The 17,596-nt window shown below is 40.5% G+C and overlaps 1 protein-coding gene across 1 annotated transcript; it reads right to left on the bottom strand.

Moving 5' to 3' along the window:
• Positions 1-13,830: 13,830 nt before the first annotated feature.
• LOC147301842 (C-type lectin mannose-binding isoform-like) lies at positions 13,831-14,725 on the bottom strand. The gene has a single exon (XM_086283281.1). The coding sequence runs from the start codon at positions 14,723-14,725 to the stop codon at positions 13,967-13,969; it is 759 nt and encodes a 252-aa protein (XP_086139407.1). The 3' UTR covers positions 13,831-13,966.
• Between the last annotated feature and the right edge of the window lie 2,871 nt (positions 14,726-17,596).

The raw sequence follows: 17,596 nt of genomic DNA, 5'->3' as shown, positions 1-17,596 counted from the left end.
GAGCGCACTGCTCACATGGTCTCACAGAAAATCTGCGCTGCGCACACAAAAAAATCCAGTCTGAATTGGAATTAAAGTAAATACATGTATTTATTTTATTTTGCTGATTTTCTGTGCGTGGAGACTGTGTTAGCAGTGCGCAATTTCTCACGTGCTCAGCTTAGAGGGAACAGTGCTCTTGAGTCTCTCACCTACCACTACCCACCGAGATGCCCGCATGACCAACTCCATTGCCATGATAAATGCCAGAGGGGAAATCTTGCAGCCTGTCATTAACTCCAATTCCCAGGTGCTGCTAAGCTGGTCACCAGGACATAAACACTCCACGGCTGAAGATTTATTTAAAGCACATAAAATGCATTTTATTGAAGAAAAGAAACAATGCGTGGGGTTGGAGAGTCCAGTCTTGAAATCATATGGACAGTCTCTTTAGGTTGGAAGAGAATCTGTGTTTCCTGAACTGTAGGACAGCATTACAGTGGGGCAAAAAAGTATTTAGTCAGCCACCGATTGTGCAAGTTCCCCCACTTAAAATGATGACAGAGGTCAGTAATTTGCACCAGAGGTACACTTCAACTGTGAGAGACAGAATGTGAAAAAAAAATCCATGAGTCCACATGGTAGGATTTGTAAAGAATTTATTCGTAAATCAGGGTGGAAAATAAGTATTTGGTCACCTCAAACAAGGAAAATCTCTGGCTCTCACAGACCTGTAACGTCTTCTGTAAGAAGCTTTTCTGTCCCCCACTCGTTACCTGTATGAATGGCACCTGTTTGAACTCATCATCTGTATAAAAGACACCTGTCCACAGCCTCAAACAGTCAGACTCCAAACTCCGCCATGGCCAAGACCAAAGAGCTTTCGAAGGACACCAGGAAAAGTATTGTAGACCTGCACCAGACTGGGAAGAGTGAATCTACAATAGGCAAGCAGCTTGGTGTGAAAAAATCAACTGTGGGAGCAATCATCAGAAAATGGAAGACATACAAGACCACTGATAATCTCCCTCGATCTGGGGCTCCACGCAAGATCTCATCCCGTGGGGTCAAAATGATCATGAGAACGGTGAGCAAAGATCCCAGAACCACACGGGGGACCTGGTGAATGACCTGCAGAGAGCTGGGACCAAAGTAACAAAGGTCACCATCAGTAACACACTACAACGGCAGGGAATCAAATCCCGCAGTGCCAGACGTGTTCCGCTGCTGAAGCCAGTGCATGTCCAGGCCCGTCTGAAGTTTGCCAGAGAGCACATGGATGATACAGCAGAGGATTGGGAGAATGTCATGTGGTCAGATGAAACCAAAGTAGAACTTTTTGGTATAAACTCAACTCGTCGTGTTTGGAGGAAGAAGAATACTGAGTTGCATCCCAAGAACACCATACCTACTGTGAAGCATGGGGGTGGAAACATCATGCTATGGGGCTGTTTTTCTGCCAAGGGGACAGGACGACTGATCCGTGTTAAGGACAGAATGAATGGGGCCATGTATCGTGAGATTTTAAGCCAAAACCTCCTTCCATCAGTGAGAACTTTGAAGATGAAACGAGGCTGGGTCTTCCAACATGACAATGATCCAAAACACACCGCCCGGGCAACAAAGGAGTGGCTCCGTAAGAAGCATTTGAAAGTCCTGGAGTGGCCTAGCCAGTCTCCAGACCTCAACCCCATAGAAAATCTGTGGCGGGAGTTGAAAGTCCGTGTTGCTCGGCGACAGCCCCAAAACATCACTGCTCTCGAGAAGATCTGCATGGAGGAATGGGCCAAAATACCAGCTACTGTGTGTGCAAACCTGGTAAAGACCTATAGTAAACGTTTGACCTCTGTTATTGCCAACAAAGGTTATGTTACAAAGTATTGAGTTGTATTTTTGTTATTGACCAAATACTTATTTTCCACCCTGATTTACGAATAAATTCTTTACAAATCCTACCATGTGGATTCATGGATTTTTTTTTTCACATTCTGTCTCTCACAGTTGAAGTGTACCTCTGGTGCAAATTACTGACCTCTGTCATCATTTTAGGTGGGGGAACTTGCACAATCGGTGGCTGACTAAATACTTTTTTGCCCCACTGTATTCTGCAGAGTATGATCTGCCTGCCACACTTAGTGCACAGCAGTGGGGGTTACTGGAAAAGGTCCTGACAGCTCTAGCTCCCTTTGAGGAGTTAACAAAGTAGGTAAGCGCATCATCCTCATCTGCATCTGATGTCATCCCTATTGTCTGCGTCCTTAAGCGCGTGCTCTCCTGAGAAAACGAGGCCGACGATGGAATAAAGAAAATGAAAGGCACTCTTCTCGAAGCAGTTAACAGACGCTTCAGAGACGTGGAATCCGAGCCACTATACACAGTTGCAACACTGCTGGATCCAAGATATAAAGACAGGTATGTAAGGCTTCACTCATGTTATTTTAACAGATCAACTTGTTGTGTGTGTGTGTGTGTGTGTGTGTGTGTGTGTGTGTGTGTGTGTGTGTGTGTGTGTGTGTGTGTGTGTGTGTGTGTATAAGTGATAGTGCATTAGAGAGAGTGTGTCAGAAAATGGTGAGGACATTCTAGATTAGTTGTGATAGACTTGTCATTCAGTCAGGACACCACCATTGCGCATTATAACGTATTGTCTGATTCAGAGTAGTACAGCAAAGTATGTTGAGGTCTTTATAATGGGCATGGAATAAAAAGCAAGAATGAGGAATGATAGTTTAATCACACTGCTGAATGATACTAATGATAAATTTAATGATTGTTTAATATTCAAGTTTGGACTTTTTTCATTTCAGGTACTTCACGAGTGTAGAAACCTCAAAACAAGCTAAGGATGCTTTGATGGCAGAGGTGAGGAAGATGGAGTTTTTGAGAACTACATTAAACTCCTCAGAGCCAGCAGAGGGGACATCAGCAGTCTTGGAGCCAGCAAAGAAGACTCCATGGGTGGAATCTTCCAGCCAAAGCAGACTTGAAAGTGTTTTTGATGAAATCCTGAAGGAAAACACTCAAGATCCTGTTCCTCAGTTAGCCACGACAAGTGCACGTATTGAAGTGCAAACTTACCTTAGTGAGCCAACCATTCAACGCTCAGATAATCCACTGCTGTACTGGCAAGCCAACAAACTTAGATTTCCCACTCTGGTTTCTACAGCAGCTAAATTTCTCTGTGCACCTACCACAAGTATTGAGAGTGAGAGACTCTTCAGTACAGCCTCCATTATCATTAATGAAAGGAGAAGCAGGCTGACAGCTGAGAAGGTTGAAATGTTGATCTTTCTGAAGAAGAACCTACCTCTCATGTTAAAGTGAAAAAAAAAAGTTACAACTGCATTATTACAAGAATGTTGTTTGCTCTGCTAAAATTGCACCTTTTTTCAGTACCAAAGGGGTTTTGAAATTTGTATAAAGTTGCACTTTTATTTACTTGAATTTTACTTTAAATACTTCAAGATTTAAAGTTCTGCATAATGTTGCACTTTTATTTTGATGAATGTTACTTTAAATACTTCGAGATTTAAAGTTCTGCATAATGTTGCACTTTTATTTTGATGAATGTTACTTTAAATACTTAGAGATTTAAAGTTCTGCATAATGTTGCACTTTTATTTTGATGAATGTTACTTTAAATACTTCGAGATTTAAAGTTCTGCATAATGTTGCACTTTTATTTTGATGAATGTTACTTTAAATACTTCGACATTTAAAGTTCTGCATTATGTTGCGCACTTTCAGGATGGATATTTTGATAGTGGTGACAGCTAAACAGTGCTAAAGTTTAAATAAAGAGATATGCATTGTTGAAGTAAGCAATATTTTGGGTGCAGTCTTTTTCTTGCATGCAAGTATAAGAGAATAGCTTTAGTGTTTTGTCTTTTTAAATTTGACTTTGAACTTATACAAAAACAGTTTAAAAAATAGATATATCGGATTTATATCGGTATCGGCAGATATCCAAATTTATGATATCGGTATCGGTATCGGACATAAAAAAGTGGTATCGTGCCATCCCTAGTAGATACTAAATAATAAACGATATTGTGCAGCACGCAAGATAGACAGCGCACAATGTGCTTTGAGGCAGCAGCCAAGAAAGCTGAAGTCCGCGTCTGTGAATACCCGTGTGTACACCTGTGTGCATACCTGTATGGATCAGCATGCTTGCATTCCAAAGGTTTCTCCATGTAACGATCTGCTAGGGAGTGTGGGGGGGCCACAGCCCCGTCCTCCAGGGTATGAAGCAGGTATGGAGGAGATCAAAACTCCAGACATCCAGAGGCCCCCAGAACACAACAGACCAAGGAAGACCAACAGAGGGGCAGCCGCGCCACTGTCCCAGTAAGAGCTGAGGAGAGTCCCAGATGAGGGCTCACTCAGCAGCCGCGGAGCAGAAGCCAGGGGGAGTTGCAGTGACGCGCCCGTGAGCTCCGCCGGCAGCCAGCTGTGCCTGAGTGACCGAGCCCCAGGCCGAGAGGCCGGGGGCACCCCACCTCCGAAGTGGCCCGAGCGAGCCCCAGGCTCCAGGCCCCGATAAGCGGCCGCCAAGGAGTGAGCCGGTGTGTACCCGGACGCCCACCCCCAGACCCAAAGAACCACCAACACACCGACACCTGAGGGAGTCCGCCACTGGCAGGGGAAGTGGTGGTGGGGGGAGATAGGCCTCCAAACCTTGGAGGGCCTGAGATGTCCCCAGAGAGGTGGCGTCTGACACCCAACCTGACATATAGACACAGAAATACAGGCACACACAGACACAAACATCCATTCCCACCCTCATGCTCTCATATGCACTTACTCCACACTCAACCAACGTGGAGACAGACATAAAGAGACGCTGTACACACGATCACACTCCCCAAGCATACTCTACGAACCGGGTCTAGGTACCCTTGCCCCTGGAGGGGGGAACTGCACCCAGACCCAGGTGGTGTTACCCACCTGGGTCTGTAACAGCTCATCAAGCTTAAACGTGCTGCTGTTGTTTATCCGCTGGTCTCCTCTTTCTAGCGCAAAGTGGGCGATAAACAAACAAGAAAGACGGGACTTGCGAAAGAAAAGCCGATCAGCTGATCAGTTTCATGTTTGAAGTAATAACAGGAGAGGGAGGGGGAGTGAATGAGAGAAGAAGATGCAACTGCGCAGCAAAGACAGAATAACTCCAGCTTTGTGTCTACTTTTTAATTCTAACTGAAGTACGAGACAAATCGCTTCCTTTTCACTTCAATATGGAACTGCGATGGCCAGTCCATCTGTGGCTCAATATATCAGTTGTTAACTTAACGTGGAAATACTATGCAAACATTCGGGGATGAACTTACACACTTGTTTTACTTCTCTGGGATAGTTTTCGCTGAGATGAAATGCCGCGGTTAGGAAGCATGTAGCGAGGCTCCAAATGCTCCACCAGACCACCGACAGGTCTCGCAGACAACAGTTGCTCTATCACGTGACACATACTGCTCCGATGCGCCGAGCTGGGTTACGCCAAGTAGCATGTTTTGTGAAGTGATTCTGTGATACTTCGGATCGGATTACATTTTTTATTTCTCTCCGATATCCGATCCAGTAATTTAGGTCAGTATCGGACCGATACCGATACGTAATATCGGATCGGTCCATCTCTACCTGACACATAAGGGATCACTAACGTTTGTCGCTAAGGGAGCAGTTGTTCTTCTCTCCTGGATCGGCTGGAACTTTTTTTAGCCGCCTTCCCAGCTTTGACAAATGTCCAGCTGGCATAACCACATTTACTCAGAGCCTTCTTGATGTGATGTTCTTCTGCTTCCCTGTTCGCTCTATTTTGTACCATCCTGATCACACCCAGTTTGTGCTCTAGCAGATGATCAAACCTTAACCTCCTAATACCCGAACTCTTTCATGGCATGCATTTTTAATTTCTCTTGGCTTTTGTGGCTGTTTGGGACCTGATGAATTTAAAAACAAAGAATTACCAAATTTTTTTTTTTACCTGATTTTTGATTATGAGAAAAATGAGATTCAAATAGGACAATTGTTTTAAATTTCAATAGAACAGTGGCAGTATAATGTCCTCGTAAGTGGATATCAGGCCCTTGTAGAGCAAAATCTCGTATTTTGGTCTAGACAACCCAAAATGTGATGTCCACATATTTGGACGCCAGGTCCTAGGAGGTTAAATACTGTTCCGTATGTGTAGGTTTATGGTACACATCAATTTTTCAATGTCCCCCATTACTGATGGAAATCTCACAGTCTTAGAAGGCTAACCTGCCACTTTCCTTATCCTCCCTGGTGGACATGATGTATTTGTCTAACTAGTTAATGTGATCAGTGAATTGTGGTCCATCCTGAAATTTGACTTCCACCCAGGTGTCATCCACATATCAGAACCAATGACTTGTGGTCTAAGGAGCTTGGAAAGAAAAGTGTCTGCACTTCTTTAAGTTGCTTGAAGACGTTTCACCTCTCATCCAAGAAGCTTCTTCAGTTCAAGGTCACCTTCACCCGTCTTCACACCTTGGCTTGTGTGAATAGGTAGAGGATCATTAGCGGGTCCATTGTTCCTCTTGAGGTTACACATCCACAGGGCTTAAATCTGGGACTCTCCACCACTTGACCCTTGAACTGAAGAAACAATGCCCTGGATGACTGAGAAGCTTCACAGACAATGACTTGGTGGTGTTACAGGGTAGAAAAACAAAGCCCTCTTTCTTAACAACTCAAAATCAAAACTCCCATGTGCCTACTTTGTGTAAATGTTGAAACGTGATAGGCTTGTGTGACCTTAGATTCACCAGCTGTCCCCACCTTTCTTCCTCCAGTGTTATTTGAATGTCAAATTGTTTCATGGCTTTGTTTACCCTGTAATCCTTTGGTGGCAAAAAAGATCATTTATCTACCTCAATTCCTCTTAAGTATTTGCATTTAAACAGACATGCCTTAACGTGCCTTGGCAACACTCCACTTTCTGTGACTCATAATAAAGCAACTGAACAAAGAAAGTAAGAAAAGTGGGACCCACATGAACAAACATAATAAACGAATCAAAATTACTTCGTGTGCATGCTTCATTCTACTCATTCTACTCCAATGTAGTGTACAATTTTATTTAAATGTTTAGCCTAATTGTTTCTTCAAGAAATTTTACTTTAAGTAGATTTTTAGATTCAGGTCATTTTTCTTGCTTTTCTGGTTAATATGGAAGTGAATGCCAAATGACCTATGGCATCGCCTGCAGTTACAAAAGACTCTAAGCAAAGTAAATTACCTTCATTTATAATTACAAAAAAAAAAACACTCACAAAAATGTCTCTTAACAAGGTTGACATGCTTCGGTGATTTTGTTGATGGTGACCTTTGGCGGACTCCTAGATTTAAAAACAAGGTATGATGAGTGGAAACCCAGAGCAGATGTAAACAGATGTAATCTACTGGAACAGAGCATGCTAAACAAATTATTGATTTGTTTAAAGTACAACAACCATTTCGTCCAAACCAGGTCTCAGCAGACCGAGTGGCTCAATTTTTTGCATTACTAGATGAGGACTTTTTTCAATGAGCCATATTTTCACAGAAACCTGATAAAAGAAGGAAAAACAAAATGTAACAATCATATAGATATTCAAAATAATATAAATAAATTTACAGTATATTGTCTGAACCAAGCTCATATATGAAAAAGGTTGGTTACTAAGATACTAAGGTCACTTGAACACATAAAAAAGGAAGAACTTCAGGTACTCAAGAGTCTCTGTATACAGCTCAGCAGCTACAGACACGGCACAAGAATAACCGGCTTTAACAAAGTCAAAGGACAAACATGGCTTTGTTTCTGCAATCAGAATAATGTGCAAATAACTTAAACACAATAGAATAATGAGTCAAGTTCCCATCAAAAAACCTGATCTCCAGGGCAAGACATAAATTTCGGATCTCATTAGACTGATGGATGGAAAGATAGATATGTCAACTTGGTGTTATGATTGTGCTAATTCATTAAAAACAATGAAGAACACAGCTCTGAAATAGAATATTTATAACAATGAAATACACGAAAACAAAGTGTTATGGACACAGAAACACAAGACTGAAAGCAAGGAAAATATGTTCCTGAATTTATTTACCTGCACACTTGCATACAGATGGCGTAAATACAAATGTGAAACCTATTTATTTTGTTTCCAGGTAAACACAAACTAATACATTTTAAAACATCATCAGTGATTAGCATAAATGTAAATATTATAAAGGCACAGTGTTATTGCTAAGCACTTGTATGCCATAAACGAATGCAGAAAAGCAATAACACTGTGGCTTAACAATAACAATAGATTTGATATTGGCGGGTTTTATTGTTTGTTTGTCGTTAGTTTTTTTCTTTTCTTTTTTTCTCAAGACACTAAAATAGCTAAAAACTAAATTAATTAAAAATAATAAATAAACACATGATGTTTTGTTTTAACAGAAGAAAAGAATATAATAATAATGCAAATCATTTGTGAAAACAATCAAATATTCTCAGTCTTGTAAGAATCAGCTCAAGTACCACAATCAGGGAAATAGTAACCCATGAAGTACAGTTTGAAGATTATTGTGCTCTTGCTGTTCTTTCTATGAACTGCAGAAGGTCACCAGCTGTTTTACTAGGGCAGCAAAAACACTTTGGTTATACCAGCCATCATCTCACTTCCTGTACGGAGATCCAGTCATCTGTATTTCTAACACTCAACTTAATGCTGTTTTGCTAGTTAGAAAGCACAAATACATCTATCACCTCCATTGATCCGGAAACCAAGTTTCATGTCAGGAAATATTGCTTTGCTTCTGGTTTGCTTCAGATCCTGTCCGATCATAAAATATTCAACTACCAAGTGTCTATTGAAGTGCAAGGTTTACAGAGCTGTGTTCATATTATTTCTCATATAGGGTTTTGTGACATGGTGCTGTGGAGATACAGAAATTATTTTACTGCTACCATATATTCTTTATCATTAACATTGCATTAAACAGTTTATTAAAGCTACTGGTATCATATTAACCTTTTTATTACAGGTGCAGCTATAATCATTGTATACACATTTGCATGTTCTGCTCATTAAAAGAGTCGATTAATTGATTAGTTACTGTAACTGATGCATATTATGTTCATTTGTGACGCAGAAGGGGTTGAACCCTGACATGAATAAAACCATTCTCAATTGAGCTGTTCGGTGAAGATCGATGCTGGTGTTGCAGTATACATCTTCCCACGCATGTACTCAATAAATCATTGTTTGACTGCACTCTTCTGGGCCTCTGTTTGTTTGTTCCATTGCTCAACATTTTCGAATTCGGACAGTGCTCATACCAGAAGCTTGGGCAGTTTGACCAAATGCAGCAGCATCATTTGTTTTCAGTCACTTGGAAAGACAAGCTCTCTAACACTGAAGTTTTGTCCTGTGTAGGAAAGCCAACAGTGTACCCAATGGCCCTGACTGCTCAGCTGTGTTGTGGTCATGATGCTTGATGGCAAACTGCCCAAGGATTTACCCTATGGTCAATGATCCAGTTGGGCTCGCAAATGCAAGTGCTACAAACGTGCTTTAAAGCCCCAGATTGATCCCCTAATATTATAGAAGCTGGCCTCATAGTGCATTCATTAAAGATATGCCATCAAAGCAGATGTGGAGCGTTGAAAAGAAAAACAAGATACTACAATGAAGCACCATAGAAAATGTCAAGTAAACTAGCATGCCTGCAGCAGACAGAACAGCCCGTGATTTCAGTCAGTGGGGACAACATTCTTGTATTTCCTGTGAGGCAGAACCACCACCACAGGAGAGAGAAATGGCTTCTGCGAAACCTTAAATGATACACTGGCTTAGAAAACATTTGACAGTAGTAAGTGTCTGGTAGCATGAATCTAGAGTGGGTCAAGTGGAATGCAAACAAATTTCCTACAGAAACATGTCATGACAAGAAGCACCATGGGTCTCTATTATGGTTAGTGGTCTGCACTTCACACAGTTGATTCCAATGTGAACACACACGTCAAAGACCAGAACAGTTTTGTTAGAAGTTTCCCCCCAAATTAACATTTTGTTCCTGTGCTGCACTCCTTAGAGACTGTTTTAATATTTCAGCACAGAAAAACAAATTTTGCACTTGCGAAAATTTTAATTTGTTATTTTAATTGTTTCCTATCTTATTATCATTCCTAACTTATAAAAGTTCCATGTTAACTAAAAGAAAGGCAGGCAGGGCCATTTACAACCACAGAACTGGACTTAAAAGAAATTTTATTCTGTATTTTTGTAATTTTGGGTAGTTCCTGTGTTCGTCAATAGGAATATGACAGCAATATAAAATCCATGTATACTTGTTAAAAAATTTGTGTAGATATGCCTTCACCTTCCACTCAATTAAATGTTTACTGGCTGGAGTTTAGATATAAGGAAGAGATGCAACTGGTGTCTCGAGGCAATGCAAAATGCAAATCACCCACTCTGCTGATGTTAAAAGGAAGTGAAAACAAAAACATGAAAATATAAGTGAGTGATCAGCACCCTGCAGTGGTCAGAGAGAGAAACTAACAAACCCTCTTCTCATATCCATTGTCTGCTCCTTAACAGGTTCAGGTCATAGGGTCAGCGCTCCTCCATGGTCTCACTGAACTCTGTCACACACACACACACACACACACACACACACACACACACACACACACACACACACACACACACACACACTCTGACTCACTCACTGGCCTGCACCAGTTACCAGTCACTTTGTGGAGCATTGGACTGCCACTACCTCATAAGACTTTGTTGTTATACTATCTCTTACTGTACATTACTAAATCTCCATTTGCACTATTTGCCTATTTGCACTACTCTGCCTGGTTTACACTCATTGTCATTTACCCTTACCTGAATACTGTATATTGTATATTGTATAGCTTTCTTGTTAATTTGTATTGTATTTATTTAAATTTTTACTTTTTAATTGTTTTATTTGCATTTTTTAATCACTCTCTTATATTTAAATGTTCATTGCTATTTCATCTAGGGTTTGAGAGTAATGAAATTTCTATTCTCTGTATGTCCTGTACATGTGGCAGAATTGACAAATAAAGTTGACTTTGACTAGAGAACAGATATCTCTCTCTCTGCTGCCACTTTCCCTAGACTCAGCTTCCATTGAAGAAGGCATGTCAACAGGATTGAGGACTTCTTCAGAATGTTCCCATCTCCAGCAAGACTCCTCTGACAATGAGAGAGAGCAGAAAACTACCAACTATGTAACTCCACGGTCCAGTGTTTTCTGTACTAAGAAGAGAGTAATCTGGCTGCCATTTACCGGTTTTTTCAGACCATAAAGCACACTGGATTATATTTGTAGTGTTTTGTGTTGTTTCACTTTAAATTTGTTTAGAAGGAAAAAGCTGAAAATGTAATTAGCTAAAAGATGAAATGTAAATAGTTGTTTTTTGTATTATATGATTGATTTATTACTTTTTATGTGGAGTGAATAAATAACAGTATATTTACGGTGGCCCCTAGAGACAAAGCAAGTAAAAACTCAGAAGCATGTACAAACTCCAAAACACATACAAAACGCAACAGAAGTGCTCCAAGATGCTAGGGGCAGTGTTGAGCTTTTGTTACTTAGTGGCTACACAAGCCAGGAAGTACCAGATTTGATGTGTGGTGGTACCAGGTAAATGAACATTTTTTTTAATTATTTGAATATATACGAGTGTTTGTGTATAAATACACGAACAATACACATATGCTTTTAATTGTGTAATTTAAGTGATCTAGGTAGCTCTGTTTTGGAAGTTCAGTTAACTCTAGAAAGGTGTTTTGGAGTTTGTACGTGCTTTCTCTCTAGGGGCCACCATATATATTTATATATAAACATTTATAAATAAAACCAATGTTTGTTTGTTTTTTACATTAGTAATTCCTTTTGTGCATAATTTTATATTGTTGTTAATAATAAATTAATTAAAGCAACAAAACGACCTGAAGAGCCGGTTGGGAGCCGAAAGAGACGGTTCTCTAAAAAGAGCCGGAAATCCCATCACTAATACGGTAAATAGACTCTCTTCCCAGAATCTGGTGGTTGTGATAAAGCCTGGGGGCAACTCATAGCTAGCTGATCACAGTCTAAAGAAAATAAAGATGGTGCCAAATGTTAGAAGTCAGCAAACACATAGGACTATCATTTCTGACAGTGCTACCTCTAGCAGCTCTTTTGTGTTCTATGAGCTGCACCTTCCCTTTTCTTTTCTTTTCTTTCATCCTTTTGTGATGTATTTATTTTTTTCTATCCTTCCTTCAGCAAATTTCTTCCAGTTTTGTTTACTAATATTGGCATTTGATTATCTGATTTAATTAATTTTTTAACTATACACAGATGCATACCCATTTATTTATTTTTATTTTGGCATACACATGTATGAATGCACAGGTGTGTACATGCATATGCACGGATGTTATTATCAGTATTCCATTATAATTATAATTTTTCAGCGGTGGTTTATCCTCTGGCATTTTTGCTGTAATTTCCCACAATGAACTCCCAAGACTAGATCTTCTGAAGTTCTCTGCCCATCACAGAAAACTAGAGGAAGAACAACTCATTTTGTTGGCATGGTGTTTGTATCGTTCTTTTTCTTCTCTCTCCTCCCCTCCTTGATGTCCACACTGTATGATTTGACTGTGTATTTCTATACTAAGCCTCACCCTTCTGCGCTCTCTCTCTGTGTAACCTTTATTCAAATGGTTTGAAGCAAACTTCAGTCATTCATTACAATGATTACATTATCTTCTTTTCTATGTTGTACTTTAACATGATCATCCATTAAATCCACCACATGTTAATATATTTTTCTGTATGTCTCACTTAGTTAACCCGAGAATCACTGCAAAATATGTAATAGACAAGTGAGTGTCCATTTTACACTTTACTTCTCCATGTACACACATCCAGAAGTTTTATGTAACAGCAGAGGGAGATATTGTATTTCGAGGCAACATGAAAATAATCACAGACAAGCATTTAAACAGACATTATAAATAGGGCTAGATATTGTCACTTATTTCTATAACTGATTTGATTCCGATGGTCCAGATTCGATTCGATTCTCAATTCAATTTCGATTCAATTTTGACTCAGACAGTCAGAAATATAATAATTCTGATCATTTATCATTACATATTTTATAAACAAAGCTGACACTTTGCCAGATGTGCAAGCATCACAGCAGATCCTTTTATGTCAAAGTAGCTGAGGATAAAACACAGAAAAACATGACTGAGATTTTCCAGGCCTGGCTTTTTAAAGCAGATAACCCCTTAAAAATATTCTGCAGTAGATAAAAAATGGAAGTTTGCCAGGGTCAAAGGTGAATCATGCCAAAAAAATATAGGCATTAAAAGAATTTAATTGATTAGAGTACATTGCTCATTCATTATATTGATAAGTCAGATTGAATAGACTACATACCTAGCTATACATATAATTATTAGTGCTGTCAGCATGACATTAGCGCCATAACCGCATTAATGAGGACAATCTCCGTTAGCAAGTTATCGTGGATCGCCACGTGCGTGGGGCTGCACAGCGTCAACGTGTTAGCACGGTTAGCTCGTTAACGCGTTGTTTTAAACCTCTGTATTATTTAACATCCAGTTTTTTTTATTTTACTTTTGGATAAAGTAGAGCCGGAGGAATTCAATCTCTTTGAGAAGCAGAGTTTCACACAACTATGGTCACTGCAAATTGTGTGGGTTCACTCTGCATGCAAACAAAAGGATAATCTCAAACGGCATCACATTAAAAAAAATATTGTTATTATTTCATTTTACAGAGTTGAACTCCAATGCTACCAGACTTCTGTCAAGAAATTCACATCAAGGAGCAAAATGAACAATGAACAAAGGACACTACCAAGCAACTATAGTAACAAAAATGAATATTTAAAATTGATTTTGCAAAGCATATTTCCTCAGTAGCAAACAAAATTAAGTTTCTCTTCACAGTCATGAGCCCCCCAAACACCCTCAGTCCCTTCTGTCACCTGTATGGCTGCACACTCCATCCTGGGATCAGGACATGCTGGTTTCCCCCCTTCATCCCAGGCCTCGTAGTCCATCTCCTGCCTATCCACCCACAGCCAGCCTGCCTGTCCAACCAGAGAGAAGAAATGCAAACCAATCCAGACATGTTCAGTGGGATTATGTTTTTTCAGTTCTCTCTGGATAAGCAGCATCTCGGTCTCAGATGCCACACTGGCCAGGTCATCGTGGTGCTCCCTGCAGTACTCTAGAGCTTCCTCCCAAGTCTTTTGCTCCTCCACTACTACTGCGCGGTAGCAGAAGAATGCTTTGTGTTCCTGTGAGTTTGCATCATTCCACCCGTTTTTCTGCAGACAGCCACTGTCTTCAACACCGAAACAGTCGTTAGGCTCACCTGGTGACCAGAAACATGTGGTAGTCACTCCACCCCCTGACCACAGCCATTGCTCCCTGTTGGAGCAATTTCTTTCCGCTCCTATCCAGATACATGGCCAGGATGTACTATTGAGAATACCAGAGAGCTGCTGAAGTTTGAGATTATCCTGTTCATTACTGACAGGAGCCAGGTCTGTGTATTGCTGCCGACAGTGTGTCAGAGCATCCTGCCAATTCTTTTCATCTTCAATATAAACATACTTGGTAAAAATTCCAGAGAAGCTCAGCAGGATGCACATGAAGAATAGATCCATTGTTTACTTGTTTTAAAGTATTTTGCTCTAATGATAAAGGTTAAAAGAGGAGGGATGGTACTTGTCAAAGCTGTGAGCCTTTCGTATTTGTCACAAAATATTTGCATTGAGGCGGCCCTTCCCTTCACTGAACCTATAGTATTTAGCAGCCATGTGACAAATCACACGTGCTGTTCATTTGTATTTTAGCTTTGGTCAATTCATGTTTATATTGTCCTCTTGTGAGTAGAATTGCAACAAGAATCTAACAAATACAGTGTGATTAATTCGTCATAAGAAAGTAAACAAGCAAGATTTTTTGAATTCTGAAGTGGATCTAAACTTGAATGACCATTTTGGTCTGCTGGGGCGGCAGCATCTCTGCTGGGGACAGGAAGAGACTGAACAGGGTGATCCGAAGGGCCAGCTCTGTTCTAGGATGCCCTCTGGACCCAGTGGAGGTGGTGAGTGACAGGAGAACGGCGGCTAAGCTGTCATCCCTGATGGACAACATCTCCCACCCCATGCAGCAGACTGTGACAGCACTGAGCAGCTCCTTCAGTGGGAGACTGCGGCACCCACGGTGTGGGACGGAGAGATTTCGCAGGTCTTTCCTCCCCACTGCTGTCAGACTCCATAATAAAGACTTTAACTGATCAAGCACACACATCCATACATATGCAATAATACTAAGTGCAATAATCCTTTCTGTCATCGTTGTATTTTTACTCAGTTGTATATAGTATTTGTATTTGTATTCTATTTTTATCTTATTGTATATTTATTTTATTTTATTCTACTGTATATAGTATTTTATTCTATTCTGTACAGTTGTGTACTGTATTTATTCTTATTGTATTCTAATTTTTGCCTCATAACTTTTGCACTGTCCACTTCCTGCTGTGACAAAACAAATTTCCCACGTGTGGGACTAATAAAGGTTATCTTATCTTATCTTATCTTATCTTATCTTATCTTATCTTATCTTATCTTATCTTATGTCTGGTTCTTGTTTGTGAACATTTTCACGTTCTGTATTTCTGTATTAGTATGCATTGACACCTCATCTGATCTTCTAAAATTAGAAAAAAGAAACAAATTAAGAACCCAATTAAGTAGTCTGCAGGGGTCTTTTATTTAAATAATGGATGAACTTGGTCCTTACAGGATATCTGGTTCTGGATCATTAAAGATGAAAATCAAGATTAGTTTCATTTTTCTCATCTGAGGTTGATAGTTGTTTGAGGTAAAAAAAAAAACTAAAAAAAAAACGGAAACAGCAGGGACAGGCTTGGGGCGTCGGAGGATGCCCTAGAAACATCTTCCTTGGCGGGCTCAACCTGGGGTTGTGGTCACGACCTGGTTACGGGCTCTGGTGGCTCTTAGATGATGGTTTCCTCATGGCTGCATGCAGCGGGGCTGGGGGAGGGTCTGTGCTGACAGACGAAAGGTTACTGATCTAGCTGCCCCTGGGTGGGCCTGTGGCGAGCATTCTGCTGTGTCGCCGAGGTTATGGGCGGGTGGGTGCATGGGGGCTCAGCCCTGGCGTGAGGAGCCAACTGGGGGGCTCTTCAACTCGAGGGGAGGCTGTTACATCCTTGAAGAAGTCCTCTGGTCTCCAGGAGTTCACTCTGCAGGCGGGGGAGAGATATAGGAGAGGAGCATAATGAACTTAACCTGGGTGTCTATTGTCTTGTGTAGTCTGGGAGATGAGTGGCCTCTCATCCTGTAAAGAGTTCATGCAGAGCCATCCATATTTTCTGCTAACAAACAAAGCAAAAAAAACAAAAACAATCATAAACATAAGATTATTTGCAGAGGTTCACATTGTCGGAGGTTCACTGGGATTTCCTGGACTGAAAATACCGAACAAAGTTTTCATTTGCTTTAAGGCAAAATGCAAGTGTTGCTTGGCCTTACGTCAGACAAACAAGTCATATTTTTGTATGATAACATAAAACTAATCACAAACATAAGATTAGTTTCACAGTTTTCCTCACACAATAAAGCCCAGGCTTTGTTGCACAGAAGACACTAAACAAATTTTTAATTTGCTTAAGGCAAAATGTAAGACAAACAAATCATATTTTTGTATGCCAAGTGGAAGCAGTTTTTCATATTGTTACGTCATCGTGCCTGGAATGAAAATTTCAAGAAAACAAAAATACAAAGTACATGTTTAAAGGTGGAGGGAGCACACTTTGAGACAGACATGACTGTGACCTAGTCTCATTATAATGTATATATACATATGTATATGTATATACATTTGTATATATACATATATATAAAAAAATAAAATAAAACGCCCCTGCGGGCGGTTTATCCTTCAAGCTCGGGTCCTCTACCAGAGGCCTGGGAGCTTGAGGGTCCTGAGCAGTATCTTAGCTGTTCCCAGGACTGCGCTCCTCTGGACAGAGATCTCCGATGTTATTCCAGGGATCTGCGCGAGCCACTCGCCTAGCTTGGGAGTCACCGCACCTAGTGCTCCGATTACCACGGGGACCACTGTTACCTTCACCCTCCACATCCTCTCGAGTTTTTCTCTGAGCCCTTGGTATTTCTCCAGCTTCTCGTGTTCCTTCTTGCTGACAGCACTACTGGGAACACAACGAATATGACTGCACATTTACTCCGACATCATCCTAGTGCAAAGACAAGTGGAAGCAGACAAAAACAACAAGCAGGCATGCTACAAACTTTACCCGAGTCATTTAGACAGCCGTTAGCACATGATTCTCCTTATGGGGACCTGATATGTTTAATATGCTGCTGAGAATATAGCCCAGAAGAAGCGTATAGTATAGCTTTTATTTTGGAAAGAGACATTTCTCTGTAATAAACTCTCTTTTCCAAAGATGAGTGATTCCTCGATCAGATATATTTATTTTT

This window comes from Aulonocara sp. 'chitande type north' Nkhata Bay, linkage group LG23 (assembly GCF_057382095.1).
Source record: "Aulonocara sp. 'chitande type north' Nkhata Bay isolate Kocher_YH1m ecotype deep benthic linkage group LG23, A_spYH_male_GT1.1, whole genome shotgun sequence".
In the NCBI taxonomy this organism is placed as follows: domain Eukaryota; kingdom Metazoa; phylum Chordata; class Actinopteri; order Cichliformes; family Cichlidae; genus Aulonocara; species Aulonocara sp. 'chitande type north' Nkhata Bay.
The sequence above is the reverse complement of the archived record's forward strand: the minus strand, read 5'-3'. Positions and strand labels throughout refer to the sequence as shown.

Coding starts and splice junctions, on each gene's coding strand:
- LOC147301842 (XM_086283281.1), bottom strand. CDS start 14,725: ATGGATCTATTCTTCATGTGCATCCTGCTGAGCTTCTCTGGAATTTTT.